The 20,000-nt window shown below is 39.8% G+C and overlaps 1 protein-coding gene across 11 annotated transcripts in view; it reads left to right on the top strand.

Moving 5' to 3' along the window:
• Nucleotides 1-20,000, top strand: part of Rgs7 (regulator of G protein signaling 7) — a 400,387-nt gene that overhangs the window by 335,660 nt on the left and 44,727 nt on the right. For all 11 annotated transcript variants that reach the window (XM_029538601.1, XM_021197429.2, XM_021197428.2 and 8 more), the window contains 3 exons: nt 3,639-3,703; nt 4,645-4,721; nt 4,826-4,907. In XM_029538601.1, the coding sequence (XP_029394461.1) occupies nt 3,639-3,703; nt 4,645-4,721; nt 4,826-4,907 (224 nt within the window). The remainder of the gene's footprint in view (nt 1-3,638; nt 3,704-4,644; nt 4,722-4,825; nt 4,908-20,000) is intronic.

The following is a 20,000-nucleotide window of genomic DNA, read 5'->3' as shown; positions in this document are numbered from 1 at the left end:
TATGTATGAGGTGCATAGACACACATGCAGACAAAATACGCATGCACATAAATTGCAATTAAGAATAAAAATATTTACATTTGTCTACCAAAAGAACAAGTATTTTCATTGGTTTTGGAGTAAAACAAAGTAAGTCAGTTTAAACAGATGATGGCAAGGTAGGTATGGTAGCACACACCTTTAATCCTACTTCTCCAGAGGCAGAGGCAGGCAGATCTCTGAGTCTTGGTTTACATAGAGAGTTTAAGGCCAAGCTGGGTTACATAGAAAGACCTTGTCTGAAAAACTAATTAAATAACTAAACAAATAAAATGGTGGGCCAAGGTGTGACAGGCAAATACAATACAAGAAGAAAACTAAACTAGCAATTGTAATATTGATCAACTGAAAGATAGTAAATGTAATGTCATTTACCTAGTGAAAATAACAATCCATTGGAATATTTTATAGTAAAAATATATAATATTAAAATTGTTGGAAATATAATAAAACAGTTACAGAAAGATAATGAGAACACTGGGCTTTAACACATCTCTCTCAAATCAGACTAGAAAAATCCAAAGGAGGGAAAATTCCATCATTATTTGAGAGAAGAGTTTTATGTATGAAAATGTGGCAATATTGTAAAATTCAAACTGTGCTATTTAACACAGACTTCATATATGTGTGAAGGAAAAACCTTTATTGGATCATTGTATATATAGCCAAAAATGATGAAATATAGTTAAACAAACATCTGTCTCTATCTATCTATCTATCTATCTATCTATCTATCTATCTATCTATCTATCATCTCTATATCTATATCTCTTCATTCATAGGACATGCTACAGTTGTTATAGAAGACTAGCTGTACCTATATAAAACAACACAGTAAATTTTGGTCATTATGTTTAATACAGAAAAGCAAATTGAAATGCATGTGGTGCTGATGCATATTATCTGTATATGTGCATGTTCACATACATAACCTATAATTAATATGCTAGACATCACATTTATTGTTAATTAACCTTCTCCACAGAAGCCTAAGGGGGAAATGGACTTCTTGCATATGTAATGAATGTACATTTTTTATCTCTAGCATACAAATGGGTGTTAAATCTAACAGGGAAAAGGCACATTCCCTAATATAATAATCAGCCGAATCATCACAAGACAAGCAAGCAAGCAAGTAAACGGAACCTCAAAAGGTCAATAAATCATGATGCTGCCACTGAGCACATAGATGTCGAAGATGTTCAACATCTCCTCTGTGGCAGCTTTTGCTAAGCATGAAGACCTATCAATAACTGTTACAGACGGGATAGGGAACACTTTCCAAAATCCACAGAAGCAACATGAATTAAATATGTGCTTCAAACCTCAGTCAAGTCCAGAGAGTAGCTGAATTGGCCCAGTTGTGTCAGTTAAGCAAGAAAGCAAATAACTCAGTTAAATAGTGAGCAAGTGCCTGCACAAATATTTCCAAGACAAGAAGTTGACCAGCTCCGAAATGCTGTAATCTTCTAAGTTCCTCATGTTGTGTTAATCCCCAATCATAACATCATTTCATGCTACTTTATAAGTGTAATTTTACTAGGCTATCAATTGTAATATAAATATCTAATATGCAAGATATTTGATGTGTGACCTGCAAAGGGGTCATACCACAGGCTGAGAACTACTGGATTAGAGGCTGTGTCACAGACTACTGGTATCAAAGAGGAAGATGTTCTAGAGAATGTCCCATACACTCCTTTTATGCACAAGCTGAGGTCATGAAGATAACTTCAACTTTAACCCAATCTAGGAGACTTGCATGGACTTTGTAACTGGAGATGGAAATTGTCACTAACTCAATACTCCCTGTATTACTCAAGCTTAAGAAACAAGGCTACAGGAACGATCTGATTTTATTTTTAATTCAAGAGTAGGAAAAAAGTTAGTCCACAAAAAATAAACATTCAAAGACTATTTTAAAAGAAACAGAGCTGCCTCCTGACCGTATGTTTGACTTGCACTATTCAGCGTCTGTGTTGTACATTTTCCAAGTACATATATGGCCATTTGCACTTTTAGTCCTTATGAAGTAAACATTCTTGTCTTCATTCTTAGCTAGAGGGGTCATAGCAACTGATGCTCCTGCCATCTGTGGGGTGTGACTCTAAACAGTTTTGTCACAGACATCAGTGTTTATTATGCAAGAGACTGCCTCACCTTGTGGAGAGTTCCAGAATGAAGAGAAATAATCTCCTTTGCCATTCCCTTTCTACTGAGTCCTCATTCAGAAACCTGCTTCAGGAACTTGGGCTTCTCAACCCTCATTTGTCAAGATGCATTTGGACCAAATCCTAGTCTTTACTATTCAGCTACCATTTGAATGGTAGAGCCTCCTGTCAACTGCTTGTTGGTCTTATGCCACGGCATCATTAAGATTGCCTCACATAATTTTCAAGGAAGTTAATTCAGAAAAATATACTGCCTTTTGGGGGCTGGAATATAGCTCAGTGGTAGAACACTTCCCTGGCACATATAAAGCCTGTGTTTCAATCCCCAGTAACAAACACACATACACACACACATGCACACACGCATACCTGAGTTATATGTTATACTTTGCCCATGTACAATTTTAGCCTTTGAATTTCTAGTTCCCATGAACTCCACATTCTTGCCTCCACTACGCTTAGCCAGTAAGGCCATACTGATCGATAGCAGCTGCTGTGTTTTCCTTATCTCAAATGAAGGCAAATATAGCTCAATGCAAAGATCATATTTCTAAGACATCACCACAGGGGTAGCCTTATGAAAAAGAATATTCAATGAGCCTCACCCAGTGATCTCATTTGACATGTAGACCCATATAATTAATTAGTCTTGGGCTTCATGGAATCCAAGTTTCACACTTAATGAAAAGCTAAGCCAGAAGATTGTCTGGGAATTGGAATTCTATCTATAAATCTTGTTGTCTTAGTATGTGCCTGAGAGCCATCAGGATAATTTTAAACATGAGAAGATTTGCACTTCTGCTACCACAGCCTCTGCTGCCCCTCTCACAGTTCTATAACTCCGCTGCCATGGCAAACTTGGATGCTGATCAAGCAGACCAAGGAAAGTGGCAGAGATGGGAGGCACACTGTATGTAAGTGACTCTGTTTTCCTAGCAAGAGCAACTGACTAATGAGTGACTCTTGTGAAATTAAGCAAGAAAGATGCTAAGATCCCTTGAACGTAGATGATACATCCTTGCAGTTGACAATACAACCTAGAAAGATTTCAAAATGGACAAGTGGGATACACTTTCACGCAATTACATTTTACAAAATGATTTTTATTTATCTAGATTTTTAGACTGATTTAATCTCTTTAAAAATTTTTACTTTTCCGTATTTGTTGGTAATAAAATTATGGAAGCCATTTAATACCAATGAATGTTTACCATCTCTTAACATTCTACCCATTTGCGATTTTATAGTGCCAGTATTTTAATACTAAACCTTGTGCTTTCATCATTATTTATTTTTGTCTAAAAAGGATGACAACAGAAGATTAACCTTGAGAGTCAGTGACAAGTATCTTGACACTTAGTGCTATTTCTATATTTAGTGTTTCAGTGTTAATGAGCAGCCAAGAAATGATGGTATTTTTCCTTTCAGCTGTTTACCTCTGCAAGAGAACAATGCAAAACAAGGCAAGGCTAGAGCTGGCCGATTATGAAGCCGTAAGTACCATGGATGCTCACGCAGTGGTAGAAAATGAGGAGAAATCAGGCCCTTGGCCATGTCTGAGTACTGTGTTCCTTTCAGCATTGATGAATCATAAGGACAAGGCTGCTTTGAATCTTACAGCCCAGTGGTTTAACAAACCCTTCTTTGTCTGCCTCCTGTCTCTCCACACATTAAGGAGAGTACAATTTTAAACCTATAAACTCAATGTATAAGGAGAAGCCCATCTTATTTTAAACTTACTTAACTATAAAGATTTCAGATAAATACTGTATTGATAATGTTCAAACTCTAAGGATTGAAAACCTTTGACACTGGGGACCAATTTAGCAGAACCTTCAGACTGATCACCAGCATGAGATACGGGCAGTCTAGTGTAATATGTCCAAGCAATTGCTGTGCTGTGATAACTAACTTGGAGCATTGTGCAGTACAAGATACTGGGCTACCACAGGCTGATAGCTATTTTCAGGACCTGAATAAACCGATTGGAACAGCAGTGGGAAGACATTGCTTTCCTGTGCACAGAAAGATCCAGTGAATTTGTCTCCAGCACTTTTCTCAAACAAAGTGATATTCAGGGCTTATACTGGGTTTCCTGTAACAAAAGTGATATTGGTCAATGCTTTGGGCTGTCCCTTAGTAGGTAGGATGTTTGCCTAGTATGCACAAAGTTCTGTTTTCTATCCCTAGCACTGTATAAACTGGGCACGTTGTCAGCTATCAACAATGCCCTCACTGGGAAGGCAGAGATGGGAGGATGGGAAGCTCAAGGTCATCCCAGCTACATAGCGAGTTAGAGGCTAGCCAGGGCCCATGAGGCCCATGATGAGTTGAGTTCCGAGAGCAGAGTTGATTCAGATTCAGAGTGCATTGTAAAACTTTAGAAACTTTAAAAGGAATGCTAGAATGCCCTCAGCTCTTCCATGTTTTTCAGGAGAGCCTGGCCAGACTGCAGAGAGCATTTGCCCGGAAGTGGGAGTTCATTTTTATGCAAGCAGAAGCACAAGCTAAGTGAGTCCTTGTGAGTCTTTGGGAAGCTTTGTTCAAATGTGGCCTTCTGTACAGAGGTGGAACCCTTACCCCCTTCTAACTCTTCATCCTTACCGTTTTCACAGAGTGGACAAGAAGAGAGACAAAATTGAAAGGAAGATCCTCGATAGTCAAGAGAGAGCATTCTGGGATGTCCACAGGCCTGTGGTAAGTACGTTTGAAGGTGTGTTTCCAGGAACTCAAGTCTTAGGTTTAGATGAAAAAACAGTGCCCTAGAAAAGACTCTGTTCCCTTCATAGTATGTCCAGGTGTCTGGGTGAATATGTTAAGCAAAGATTGTCACCTTTCTATAAGATGAGACTTAATGCAATGTGTATTTATAAAAAGGATGTTTTTCCCTTGTGTGGCTAGCCAGCTCTCACTGGACATTTGCACGGCCTAATTCATTAGCACTTTAAAGGGGGGAAAACACTCCAAATATAACATCAATTTTTTGCTTATGTCTCCTTTTTTGGCATTCTAGAAACAGAATTATGTTATCACGTGCCTTCATTTTCTTCTTAGAGCTTATTAATGCCTAATGTGTCCTTTGAAAGTTAGAGTGTCATCACATTTAAATCAGTTCATGTTTCCTATCTTTTTTTTTTTTTTTTTACATTTGCTTATTTATTTTATATATGAGGGATGGGGCATGTGTAGTAGTCAAAGAACAAATCGTGGGAGTACTTTCTCTTTATGTGGACTCCTGGGATTGAACTTGGTGGTAAAGGCCTTTACACTCACCATCCTGTCAATTCATACTTTTAATGATACCACTTAAAGTCTATGAATTTAGCTCTTCTCTCTGTCAAACTATGTGCCTCAATATAACAAATACTGAATGTTCTTAATACCAGAAAACTTTGTGGAAGATATTTAACCATGGTTGAACGTCCCCACATAGCTGCTTTGCATGGGACAACGAGAATGCAATGCTAGTACTCAGGAGGTTGAGGCAGTAGGATTGAGCCTAAAGCCTGCCTAGAATACATAACAGGCTGGTCTCTAAAGAAACAAATAAGGGACTACAGAAATGGCTCCGTGCCTACTACTGTTTAGCACAGGACTTGGGTTCAGCTAATCGTGGTAGGTGACTCACAGCTACCTACAGTTCCATCCTCTGGGTATCTAATACCCTCTTCTGGTCTCTGGCCTCTGCAGAAATTACTTCTTGTGTGTGTGTATGTGTATGTGTGTGTGTGTGTGTGTGTGTGTAGTATGTATATGTGCATGTCTAACCTCATTTTTGTTTTGAAAAGATATCTTTCTCTTTTATTCATTTCTTTTAATAAAGACAGGCCAGTAGAGAGTATTTATATAGGCATTGCTAGAATAAATAACAGGTGCACAGCAAGAGACAGAAATCATGGCAAATGACTTATAGATACCTTAAGGATTTCCTTTCAACTGTCTTCTGAGTCAAACCAAAATAGAATCTAGAGATCTATTTTCATATGTATGTATTTCAAATCAGACAGCCATGCACTTGTCAAGTTTTACTTTGAATTTGTTGTCATTTGTGTTACCTGGCTTTTCTGTTCGAAATAGAATAGACATTTGGAGTTTTATTATCTGTGGTGAAGAAGGAATTGTGAGAGCACGCTTGTAAACATCACAAGGCTACAAAGCAGAATCTCTGCTTTCTTCAAGCAGCCTCGGGAAGCTGGAGATGCCTTGCTGGGTTAGCTGTCTTCCATTACTAAGTCCACATTTCCATAGAGCCAATAATGGAGGAGGGAGTCATGGTCTCAAAGGATTCATTCCATCATGGTGAAGAAGACAGGGCACAAGAGCATGAGTCATTTAGTGGTGGGCCTGGAAACACACACAGGAAGACGTGGCCAGGAATAAAATACTCTGTTAAGGACCTTCTCCTGGTCACCTACTTCTTCCAGCTGGACCACACCTCCTGTGGTTTCCACAACTTCCCAAAAACAGCACCACCTGCTGGAAACAAATTGAAATCCTGAGCCTGCAGAAGGTGTTGATTCCAATAGTTACTGCATAATGGAACATAATCTCATGATTTATTATGCTTCTCTGATTCACTTTCTTTACACTACCCTGAAGCTCCACCTCCTCCCAACAAAGACAAATCTCTGGTGTATGTTTTCTAAAGAAGATTAGACTTAGGTTGTCCTTGTGCTTTGGAGAGTGGTGTTCACCTAAATCAACTCTCTTTTCAATTATTTACTGCCCCCATGTTACAGGTCTATGCATAACTTGTACGCATGTCCAATTTTCAGACATGCCAATACCATAATGTTGTCATCTACAAAGTTTAGAGCTGAGGACTGTGCCATCAAGTTACAAATTATGTAATGTTTTAAGTACATTTCTGATTTTGTTGTTGTTGGGTATGATTTAGTGTTTAGACAGACTCTTAGCTATCCATATCTGTGTGTGGCTAAGGGTTGGCCACACCTGACTGAGAGGTGATTAATTACTAGCATTTAAAGTTTGTTTTTAATTAATTTTTTCACTTATGTTTATTAGGTTTATACATGTTGTGGCATAAATCAATATTTTTGTTTTTACAGTTGAATAGTATTAGTGTTCATATACCAGGGAACACAATCATAACACAGGAAATTCAACCAATAAAACTATTTCTTTCATGGCTGAAAACTAATTTTCTGTTTTTTTTTTTCACAAGTAAGTGGAGAATGAGCAGTGTTTGTCACTATCCACACAATCAAAATAGAGCCTAACACAGTTCTTGCACACAAATGTTGCATTGTTATTCATGATATTCAAAATGAAAAAATGTTTCTCAGCTGATGGGTGGATAGATAAAATGTACCACATCCCTGAGGTCTAATACTATTCAATTGTTCATCTTCCTTCATTACCCAGATCCCTCCCTCCATCTGCCTCCTATGATGATTTTAGTCCTCCTTCTAAGTGAGATTCAAATATTCTCACTTGTGCCTTCCTTCTTGTTTAGCTTTTCTGGTCTGGGGAATGTAGCATGAGTATCCTATATTTTATGGTTAATATCCACTTATAAGTGAGTACATACCATGCATGTTCTTTTAGGACTGGGTAACCTGACTTAGGATGATATTCTAAAGTTCCATCCATTTGCCTGCAAAACTCATGATGTCTTTGTGTTTTTCATTGCTGAATAATATTCCATTATGTAGATGTACCACATGTCCTTTATCCATACTTCAGTTGAGGGACTGAAGGTTGTTTCCATTTCCTGGCTATTATGAGTAAAGCTGCTATGAAAATAGTTGGGCCTAGTGTTAATCCATGGTGGTCTGATAAGATATAAGGCATTATTTCAATTTTCTTATATCTATTGAGGCTTGTTTTGTGACCACCTATATGGTCAGTTTTGGAGAAGGATGCATGAGGTGCTGAGAAGAAGGTATGTTTTTGTGTTTGGGTGAAATGTTCTATAGATGTCTGTTAGGTACATTTAATTGGTAATGTGTGTTAGTTTCATTATTTTTCTGTTTAGTTTTTGTCCAGATGACCTGTCAGTTGGAGAGAGTGGGGTGTTGAAGTCTCCCACTCCTAGTGTGTGGGGTTTGATGTGTGATATAAGCTTTAGCAATGTTTCTTTTACAAATGTGGGTTTCTTCACATTTGGGCCATAGATATGCAGAATTGAGATATCTTCCTGGTAGATTTTTCCTTTGATGAGTACAAAGTGTTCTTCCCTTTATCTTTTGATTAATTTTGGTTGAAATCTATTTTACTAGATATTAGGATGGCTACTCCAGGTTACTTCTTGGGTCTGTTTTCTTGGAAAACTTTTATCCAACCCTATACCTGAGGTAATGTCTATCTACATTGCTGAGGTATGTTTCTTGTATGCAGCAGAATGATGAATCCTGGTTTTGCATAAATTCTGTTAGCCTGTGGTTTTTTTTTTTTTTTATTGGAGAACTGAATCCATTGATGTTGAGAGATGTTAATGACCACTGGTTTTTATTTCCTTTATTTTTATGTTAGCGGGATTAGTGTGTGTGTGTGTGTGTGTGTGTGTGTGTGTGTGTGTGTGTGTGTGTTTTATTGTTTTCATTGGTATGGAATTACCTCCTTGGGTTGGAGTTTTCCTTCTAGTGTTTTCTGTAGGACTGGATTTGTGGATAGATATTGTTTGAATATGGATTTGTCTTGAAATGCCTTATTGTCTCTATCTCTGGTGATCTAGAGTTCGGCTGGGTACAGTAGTCTAGGTAAGCATTTGTGGTTTTCTAGAGGTTGCAAGAGATCTGTCCAGCCCTTCTAGATTTTAGGATCTCTCGCGCGAACTCAGGTATAATTTTGATAGGTCCGCCTTTGTATGTTACCTGGCCTTTTTCCCTTGCTGGTTTTAATATTCTTTCTTTGTTCTGTAGATTTTTGTGTTTTGATGATTATGTGGTAAGAGAACTTTCTTTTCCGGTCTAGTCTAATTTGTGTTCTATAAGCTTCTTGTATGTTTATAGGCATCTCTTCCTGATTCACTTCATGGTGAAGACATGACAGTTTTTACTCTCCACATACAAAATGAGATGCAAGCTGCCTCTCTATGCCTAATTTCATTAATTCTTCACCTCACCATGGCATTTTATAAATGATGTACTTACATCTCTAAAGGCATGTCTTCAACCAAGAAATGTCTAGCATATACATTACCTCTCTCCAGTTCTTCTGCTTGTGACAAAATGAAGGGGCAGTGTGGCCATTGGAATATCTATTTGGATCAAGCCTGGGATACAGAGTTCTGTCTTATCATACTACCTTAGTGTTAATTGCAACAGACATGACACTCAATTTTAGGGATTGACACAGTGTTTTAGCCCTTCTCAGAAGTTTGTGTCATGGGATGGCTGTGGCTTTTTCATAATTACAAAAAGAATGAAAAGAAGGGTATTGACAGCAGTAAATAAATACCACAGTGGGACACATTTGACTTCTATCATCTGGTATCTTGCTGTCTTCCTATGCCTCTTTCTTTTTGAAAGAATGGATACATGGAGCTAGGATGGCCTTGGACCTTTTGTATAGCCCAGGTTGGCCCCAAACTCACTGAGATCCATCCATCTACCTTTGCTCTAGACTTCTAGGATTAAAAGTGTATGCCACCTTGTCCACCCTAATTATAGTTTTTAGAAAAGCGAATGAAAAGCCATGACACAGACTATAAGTGTAGTTCTCTCTGGACAGTGCTTGCCTAGCAAGCCATAGGTTGTATTCCAAGAATGAGAAGCCATGACTGGCAGTACATGCCTGCAATCTCAGAATTAGGGAAGTGGAAACAGGAGAACCAATGCTCAAGGTCATCCACTGCTACACAGTCACTCCTGACAACATGAGATTCTGTTTCAGATATATATATATATATATATATATATATATATATATATATATATATATATATATATATATGATAAAGAAGCAAAGCAAAAGTAAAAATCCATGATAAAATCACTAGGTCTTGAAAAGCATAGAGATAATATGCATTACTATTACATTAAATGGCCCTATACTCATTACTTCACAGTACTAAGACACAATAAATATAATACAATAAATAATACTATGATCATAATAAATATAAATTAAAAATAACTTTTAATTACAAGTTAAACAATTATATTTTCTGGAATGATCTACATTTATAAACATGTAAAATATCTTTATTTTTAATGACCCAAAATTGATTATCTACCTAGCATCAATATGGAGAAAGCTGTTTTTCCCCCAACAGGGGGACTTGCTGCTTGAGTTGTGCCTGCCTGGTCTTGTTTCGATCTGGTTCAATTTATTTAATCAAGAACACAGTGAGCAATGAGCAAGGGCAGCAGCTCAGCATCTCCACAGTTAAAGCCAGCCTCATGTGATGTGATGACATGGCACGTGAATTAAAAACTAGAGACATAGGAAATACATTTAATAGGACTTATATATGAGTTTTTAAAACTATGAGGTCATCTTTAATTCAGATTAGAAAACATAATCTGCCTCTAATACTTAAGGTCTGTATGGAATAAGATTAGCTTTTCTAAATTTGTTAGTGTTTATTCTGGTAAAAAACAAATTGAGGTCTAATCAAAGAGATGGACTCTTCACTTGCCAAAGATTCCAGACAATTCCCAGAAACAGCTCACAGTGGAAGCATCAGATCAGACTGTGTTATATTCAAGACAATGTGGAATTTGGCTTCTTTCCTGTATAGCTAATGATACATGGAACTTTATTCTATTTTTTGCAGTTCCAGTGCTTAGACCCAGGGCCTTGCCATGCTCGGCATGCTCCTTATCACTGAGCTATAACCCCAGGCTATCAAAGCACTAACGTGTTAAAAATTACTATTGATAGGTTAGCATATAGTAAAGTCAAAAATTTAAAGAGTATTTATTAAAATTAAAATGTTGAAGAAAAATCTATTTTCAAGTTCTCTGAAAAGTTCCAAACCTAATGCTTTGTGTGGTGGGATTGGATTTGTGATAAGTGGATGAATGAGAAGGCAACAAAACAAGTATGCACACACACACACACACACACACACACACACACACACACACACACACACCTCCAAGCCCCAAGCCCAGCCAGGATCTTGATGCTGGGATTTGGGGGTCATTCTTTTTCTTCAAGGTGGATTCCATATGAGCAATGTGAAATTTACAGGATAATAAAACTCCCCCAATACTCAAAGTTCTATGAAGTGAGAGGCATGCATTAGAAATGCCACTCAGAAATGCAGTGAAAGAAAGAGATCAATGACTAATGAAAAAGCCTGGACGTTTTGAGACTTCCTTCTAGCACTGACCTAGTGTGAATCAGCTGATGTGTGACTAGTTATTAGTTAGTTGATAGCTGAATGTCAGCAAAGACTTTTTTTTTTTTTTTTTGGTTTTTCAAGACAGGGTTTCTCTGTGTAACCTTGGCTGTCCTGGAACTCACTCTGTAGACCAGGCTGGCCTTGAACTCAGAAATCCGCCTGCCTCTGCCTCCTGAGTGCTGGGATTAAAGGTATGTGCCACCATGCCCGGCTAGCAAAGACTCTTTAAGAGTGCTAAAAAGCAGAAATATATGTCACTTTACTAATCAGACTAAAAACAACATGCACTGAGTACTTCCTGAATTGAAGTTTAACAAATTCTAACTGCAAAGCAGTGACAAGAGTCTGTTGCCATACACTTTCTGGGTCTAATGCTTGTTAAGTCGCGCCTGCTTTTCATGCTGCCTTCATTGACATTCTGCACAGCACTTATTTTAAAAACTTCATCAGACGAAATTCATCATTTGTAGGACCAAGTTAGTGGAAATTTTGAGTCTGAGTAATTAAGAAAAATGATGGAAATGCACAATTGGCAAAGGGCTTTGTCAAGAACTGGAAAGTGAATTCACTTTGGAACTGACTGGCTATGAGGCCATGGCAAATCAAATGTAAAAACCAGAGACCTTGACAGTAACGGAAGCAATGGGGCCTGAGTTGGAAGCCTGTTTGGCATACAGAATTAATTTTGAAACTCATTACAGTGAAGGTGGAAATTCTTGGGATGGGTAGGAAAGCCTGAGGGTAGGTGAGAAACGTTTTCCATTTGGAAGGTCACAGATTTTTCTCCTACTTTCCTACAGAAACTCTAAAGAACGTATTGAAATTTCCTCTGTATCACTTTTTTCTTCATATTGATTTAGTGTTTAGATATGCTTATCTGTATTTGGCATCAGTATCCACAGCTTTACTATAAAATATGGAAGTAACTGGATTTTGGGCTACCATTGGCCAGTGTGGCAGTGCATGCCCATGAGTTCTGAACTTGGGAGGCTGAGGCAGGAGAATGCCTGTGCTATATATATAGTAAGGCACTAACTAAAACCTCTCTTCCAAAATGGAGGAGAAGGATGTTGGAGTGGAAGAAGGAAACAAAGAGAAGGAAGAAGAGAAGGGAGGGAGGGTTTAGAAATGGAATAAAGGAGGAAGGGGAAAGAAAACCCCCAAAAAGAATTTATATTTTATTTCCTTAATGTAGAGATGTAAGACAAGGAAGGAGAGAGTAACATTTTCTCATGAGCTAAATGCTCAAATCATGCACTGAATAAAAATTCTCACTTCTCCTCCCACCCCTCCCACAAGCGAACATGCCACATGGTAGTTTATCTTCCTCTCTACTTTCCCTCTCACAAAGACTAAAACTGGCGGAGAACAAGTGCCACCATGATTATTTTATATAGGACACTGTTCGGTCCAGGCAACTATAGCTAAAAAGGGTTGGCTCCATAGCCAATTCTCTTCTTTGAAGAAATTTTGCTAAAAGCTTCCAAATCTCACCATTTGAAATATAGATAATAATAACTGCCTTCCAGGACCCTGAGAGCATATAGCAGTGACAGTTTGATATTTACTTGGCACATAGGCATTGTGCTGTAAGTAGAAGCTAAAGTTGCTTAGCTATAATTCTTTTATATATTTAATCATTCATTCATTCTGTGTGTGTGATGCATGTATGCATACACATGTGTGTGTGCCAATATGCTCTCCCAAGCATATCTGAGTGAATGCTAGAGATCAACACTGGATGCCGTCCTATATTGCCCTCTGCCTTGTGTGTTTTGAAAAAGGGTTTCTTGGAGGAACTTGCTAGTTGCTTTTTTTTTTTTTTTTTTTGGATAAAGTAAACATCCAATGAGCCTCTAAGATCTGTCTATTTCTACACTGAATTACAGACGTGTGCCGCCATGCTCAGCTTTTATGTGGGCACAGGGATGCAAACTCAGGTCCTCACACGTGTGCTGCAGGCACTTTCCCCCCCTGTGGTGACTAGTGTTGAATTCCAGCTTGACAGGATATGAAGTCACCTAGGGGACAAGCCTAGAGTCACGCGCCCTTGAGAAGTCATTTAGATTAGGTTGATTCCTGGGAATGCCTGTGAGGGATCATCTTGACTAACTGACAGGATGGAAGCAGAGCTAGTGAACATGTGAGAGGCACCACTTCACAAGACCTGAGCAGCAGCATGCATCACTTCCCTGCTCCTGAATGCCAAGGTCCAGTGACCAGCAGCTTCAAATTCCTGCTGCTCAGGCTTCCCCACGGTGAGGAGCTATGCTTACTGACTGTGAGACAGAGTAACCGCTTCTGTCTTTATTGAGCCTTTTATCTCAGCAACGAGAAAAGTCACCATGATACACACTGAGCCATCCTCCCCGCCCCCAGTCAGTAATAATGCTTTTGAGAAAAGATGAGAAAATGGGGGGGGGGGGTAGGGGGAGGTGTCAAGTGGTATAGAAAAGTTCTCAGATGTAAATGACACAGTGTCTTCAGGAAAGGTTTTTGGAAATCAGAAAAGCTGGAGTCAACCTTTGGAGCTGGAGTAAGCGTGTCATCAATCTACTGCTGCATAAAAAAAAAAATCACTCCGAAGCACAGCAGTATGAAAGAGCAAACATGAACTTAGCTGTCACTTTCTGAGAAGCAGGAGTTAGGAAGTGGTTTCTTAGGTGGTTCTGGTTGAAGACCTCTCGTGACCCTTCCATCAAGTTACCTGAGGTGACAAAGTCACCAGAAATTATAGTCTTGAATTGATGGGGATTGCAAAAAGATGATCACAGAGACCTTCATATAAAAAAGTCCCAGATGCCCCACATCTTCTCCAAATAATCAGCCACATGTGTGAAACCTAACTCGACTCAAGCTAATCTCAGACATGGCGTGGTAAGATGTCTTCCTCTGCCTCTGAACGACATTGACTAACACAAGTGTGATGTGGGTTCTGGCAGGATGAAGCCATTAAGGACCAGAGCTGCTCTGGTCCTTAAAATATAATGGCTAATTTTGATAACTTTTAACGTCTTTTTTTTTTTTCTTTTTTCATTATTAGCTGTGCTTAGCTGGGACACAGCATGTATTAGGCAAGTGTTGTACCACTGATTGTACCACAGGCAAAGAACTTGAACATTCAGTAGGGAAGGAAAATTCTAGTTTTCCATGAGCAGAAACTTTGTGCACACCTCTTTCTGTATGCAAACACTGGCGGTGGGGTTGCCTTCCTCAGCAGGAGGAGGAAGAGGAGTCTGTGGAGGTGGGGGGAGGAGCTGTGAGCTTGCCACAACTGGGCGTGGTGATTTCTCTGCACATCCTCAGAAGGGTGTGGAGGATTCTTCTCTTGCCACTGCACACTGTAGTGCTGAGACAGCTGTTCATGGCTTCTAGGTGTTAGTGGGAATGACTTCAAAGCAGAGCGAGCAGTTCCTCTCATAAAATGGAGAGAAACCCAACTCACAAGGTGACCACAAGGGCCCTTGATATTGAAATGATGGACACAGGTTGGTGACTATCCCTTAACGGACAGACTGCCTCAGTGGTCCTTATTCAGGCCCTGACCACTGCTGGCACACTCACGGGACACATTCTGAGCTGATAAGTGAATTAATCATGCTTTCTCCTTCATTCCCACAAGCTCCCTTGGGATGATAATAAACATGCATAGTAAGGGAAATTGAAAGGCACACACAGTGGCTGGTAAGATGGCTCAGTGGGTCAAAGTATGGGCTACCAAGCTTGATGACCTGAGTTCAATATTCAAGACCTACATGGCAAAATGAGAGAACTGATTTCTCCCAAACTGTCTTCTGACATCCATACACATGCCACAGCATGCACATACCCCTATACAAACAAATATAAGTAAACAAATACATACATACATACATATATAAATGTAGGAAAACACACATATCTATATTTGTCTCATGCTCTTGTTTTTGAACCAACCCAGATTTCAGTGGCCAGTTTAGAGTCAACAAACTATCCTAAAAGTTGTTGGATTTGGCACAAGTCAGCAGGTTAGAACATTCTCTAGTTCACTACATGTCATTCAACTGAACCGCGTGTAAGATGCATGTGTGTGTGTCCTGAATTTTCTCTCTGCAAAATCCATAAGACCAACTGTGCCTCCAGGTGCCTAGCCTTGCCTGTAATGTACATTGGATTCTGTGAGCAGTTTCTAGCAATAAGCGCTTTTTATAACTGTTATATCACCCATTCTTCACTGTGACCATGTTGGGTGACAGTTGTCCTTAATTTACCAACAAGAGAAAGCAAGACTCCTGAGATGGCTGTTGTAGAGCTAAGAGCGAGTCATCACCCTAGTTAAAACCCTTGATCTTTGCTCCCACACTCATGCAACCTCCACTGAGAAGTTTCAGACTCTCGCCAGGCTTGCCTCTGTGCACATCTAGCTTTTATTTTCGATCAGTGCAATGGACTGAAGTTTGACCTCACAAGGTGATTCACCTCTGAATAGTTGAGGTTTGCATCCCTTGCATGGTCCCTGTATCTTGGAAGTCAGCTTCCTCCCCAGCGGAGGGCAATACCTACCAGCTGCCACATCTCTGAGAGGCTGAAAACTTCACCAGCCAAGCTGAGATGTTGGGAAAGAGTTATAGGATGTGTAATGTGACAGGTGCAAGTGACAGGCATAAATATTTCCTGAAAACCTCCATGACTACTCCTGGACTTGAATTGGCAAACGCAATACTCCATAGATCTCAGGTTTCTTTTACTCCTATGTGTTAGGTACCATTTAGGCACACAGCTTCGAGTGCTCATTTGAAATTTACAGGCACAACTTTGGTGTCTCCATGCAACTTGCTCAGCAGCATTCCCATTATAACCTTTCCTATGTCGGTTTTTGCAGCATCCATGGGAGCCAATTCAGGTTGAAGAGGACAGAAATAATGAGGTGCTCCGTCCTTAATGGCCAAATTGTCCCAGGGGGCTTTTCTCTCCATGACCCACGGTCTCATTCTTAATATCTTCAGCTGTTGGAGAAAACCTAAAGATCTGTTACTCCAAACTTTAATCTTTCTTTTGTGCTGTGGAAAAGGAACAGCCCTTCTATTATTCACATCTGTTCTTTTGGATTGAAAAAATATTTTGACAGCATGGCTATCAGGACCCTTTATGAGTGAAATTGTTCTTTCTCTCTCTCTCTCTCCCCAGCTCTTTTATCTTGTGTGCTTGTTCTATCCCTGAATAGATATCAAGATACGGTGTCCTATTATTATGTAATATCTGATGCTATTTATGTGAGCCATGGGTAGAGTGAGAATAAAAACCACTTCCCTGTTATTAGTCCTGTCTCTCTAGCCTGCAAATTGGCAACTTTTCAAGACGATATGCACAGATTTCTACCCCGCTTCTTCTGAAAGGGCAAGAATGTGAATAGTGGTTGGGGCTATGTTTGGTAGAAGACCCTAATGGTTAACAGCTAACTCCTAGGGAGGGTTGTAGAGGAAAACACTGGCCTTAAGTATCAGTGTTGTTCTGCAGAGCTTGGGGTCTAAGCATTTGGGAAGGGTGGCCTCTTAGCTATAATATACTCTTTGGAAGCCAGTCCCCTGGACCAGTCCGACTATATACAGCCACAGTAAGATCTGTTTGCTAGCAGAAAAAGTGTCCATAGAGAGTCTCTTAAATATAGACAAAAAGAATACCTAGGTTGTTAAACATAAATAACTCAAGAATTGAGATGAAAGAGTTCATGAGATTCCATTGTACAACGTTGCAACTATTTCCAAAATCATTTCAAAGATTTAAAAACATGTACATGCACTTAGGCTAAGAAACATAGTCTCAACAGGGAAGGCTGAGCAAGAACAGCAGCTCTCTGTGTTGATGGCCCAACAGAGTCAGTGTGACTCCGATTACATGGGGAGCAGTTAGGATTGGGGCCTAGATTTTTTTTCTCCAGTTCATTTACACTAGCCCTTCCATGTCCAAATTGTTATCTTCTTTTTAAAGGAGGGAAGAAAAGAATGCCATGGTAAAAATCTAACTCGGCTCCTTGCACAGCTCCTTAGACAGCTACTCCATCACCAAGTCACAAACCCCACACTCAGTGGTTACATTTCCTCCTCTTTCTCCTAGAACTTCCCACATTTCCCTTCCCAGGGTGCTGACTGTTCTAATAACCTTTGAAAGCAAGTAATTAGTGGCAAAGGTGTGTGTGTGTGTGTGTGTGTGCGCGTGCGCGCGCGCGCGCGCGCGCGCACAAGCGCACTTGTGCACACACACCATGGCAAAAAAAAAGTGGGGGTGGGTGGGTGGGAAGAAACGTGAGTGTTCACTGTCTAACGCTGCATCTCTGAGGTACGATGAAGAGCATTGATTGGAATTGAACTTTGCATTCTGGCTCTTTTCTTACCTCAGGCTTTTGCTCAACTTGTTGACTCTTTAAATTGCATGGATTACGAAGAGGAGAAAGATGATTAGTAGAGTTTGGGTCGGGAAATGGTGAAAACTGTTACTCCAAAACTGTGCTGACTACACTTAGCACCTCACTTCATATAGAAAGTATGTTGCTGTTACTGTTCCTGTACCTAGATAAGAAGCCAGTTCTTCCAAGCACTGTTACTTTTTTGTAGTCATGGTTCTCTGTGTGTGTTTCATATATAATTACTGACATTGTTCTAGTTTCATTTATATTGCTATGATAAACTATCCTAACCTAAAGCAACTTAAGAGAGAGTTTATTTTAGCTTTTGATTTAGCTTTTGAGTGCCTATTAGCAGAGGGTAGATAAGGTTGTAGGAACTCCACAGGTTACATCCCGTTGAGTCAGGATCAGGGAGAAGTGGACAGCGCTCATTTTCTTGCTTGCTTGCTGACTTGCAGTTTCTCCAGTCTTGCACGTCTAGGGAATGGAGCTCCCCATACTGGTTAGTCTTCTCGCTCTTCCATAGACAAGCCTATAGGCCAGCTCAATGCAGACAGTCCCTCACTGAGACTTTCTTCCCAGGTGACTCTAGACTATGTCAAGCTGGCAATTAAAATTACCCTCACAAAAATCTTAAAAAGTCATACAGTCATTTAAAAAGTGACTTATTCAAAAGTTCTCTATATCCTTAACTATGTGACAGATGGAGCAAATTTTAAAGGGAGGTTTATAGCAAGCATTTAGGTCCAGGTTAGATGAATCTCATTTGGGGAGTTATCAAAAGAAACCATAACTAGAAACTAAGCCTGAGCAGCTAATATCTCCTTTCAAGTCCAGTGTGTAAGTACTTGATATTATGCTTCAGGGAAATTAGATTTGGTTGGTCTGTATACTTAGTAGAATACTTATGAAAATCAAATTGAGCAATAGAGTGTTTGGAGGATGTCTTAGTTTCTGTGATGAATACCATGACCAAAAGCATCTTTGCTTCCACATCACTGTTCATCATCCAAGGAAGTCAGGACAAGAACTCAAAGGGGGCAGGAACTTGGAGGCACGGGCTGATGCAGAGGCTGTGGAGGGGTACTTTACTCAGTCTCTTCTCTTATAGAACCCAGGACCACCAGGCCAGGGATGGCACTATGCACAGTGCACTGGGCCCTCTCACATCAATCACTAACTAAGAAAATNCCCCACAGGCTTGCCTACAGCCTAGACTTATGGAGGAATTTTCTTAATGGTCCTTTCTCTCAGTTGTCTTTAACTTTTATGTTGACATATAACTCTGCAGGCACAGAGGATATCAAAACACTCTCTGCTGTACCAGTACTGCTTATGTTTATTTGTATTATTTTCTATTCAAGTCATATTGTTTAGAAGGAGGTTTAATCTTCAGTCTACAATATGGCCAACAGGAGAGTAATACTCTGATGGAATGGAGTGTTGAGAATTAGACGACATGAAGCCTACTAATGGAGCCTACAACATTGAGAAAATCTATAACAGCTCATACAAGGCAAAGAACTAGGGCCCAACAATGAGCAGAGAGGGCTTTAGGAAGACTGGAGCAAGAAAAGAAAAGGGGAATGTTGGGATGGAGAGAGACAGAGGCCTGCCCATGAGTCACAAGGCCTCACATTCCTGGGATCCCATCCTAAGCATGACAGTGTGTTGGTCTCCCTTCTCCCTGGGGTCATTGGCTACCAGCCTATGAGATAGAAGGAAGAGAGCAGAGTTGATGATCAGGGTTTTGGATGACCTGTGGGTACTTACAGAAATGACACATTCCAGGAAGATAGATCAACTCTACTAGAGGTGAATCAAGGGTTGTATAGTTTTGGGAAAGGGGGTAGAGATATCCAGGGTGGGCAAAGGTCACTGACTGAAAGCTAAGGTACTGAGATGCCTAATTAGCATGGGGATGCACTCCAGAAAATATCTGGTACTTGCTGAATAGGTTCTTTTTTGGAATAAAAGAAGCTGAACCTGTAATCTAATTCAAGATACATGATATTCCTCAGATCTAGTGTCTGTCTGTTGGTCTCTCTCTCCCCCCACCCTCTCTCTCTCTCCCCCTCCCCCCTCTCTCTCT

Source organism: Mus pahari, chromosome 5 (genome assembly GCF_900095145.1).
Source record: "Mus pahari chromosome 5, PAHARI_EIJ_v1.1, whole genome shotgun sequence".
Lineage (NCBI taxonomy): Eukaryota > Metazoa > Chordata > Mammalia > Rodentia > Muridae > Mus > Mus pahari.
Note: the sequence above shows the minus strand (reverse complement) of the source record. Positions and strands in the feature narration are given on the sequence as shown.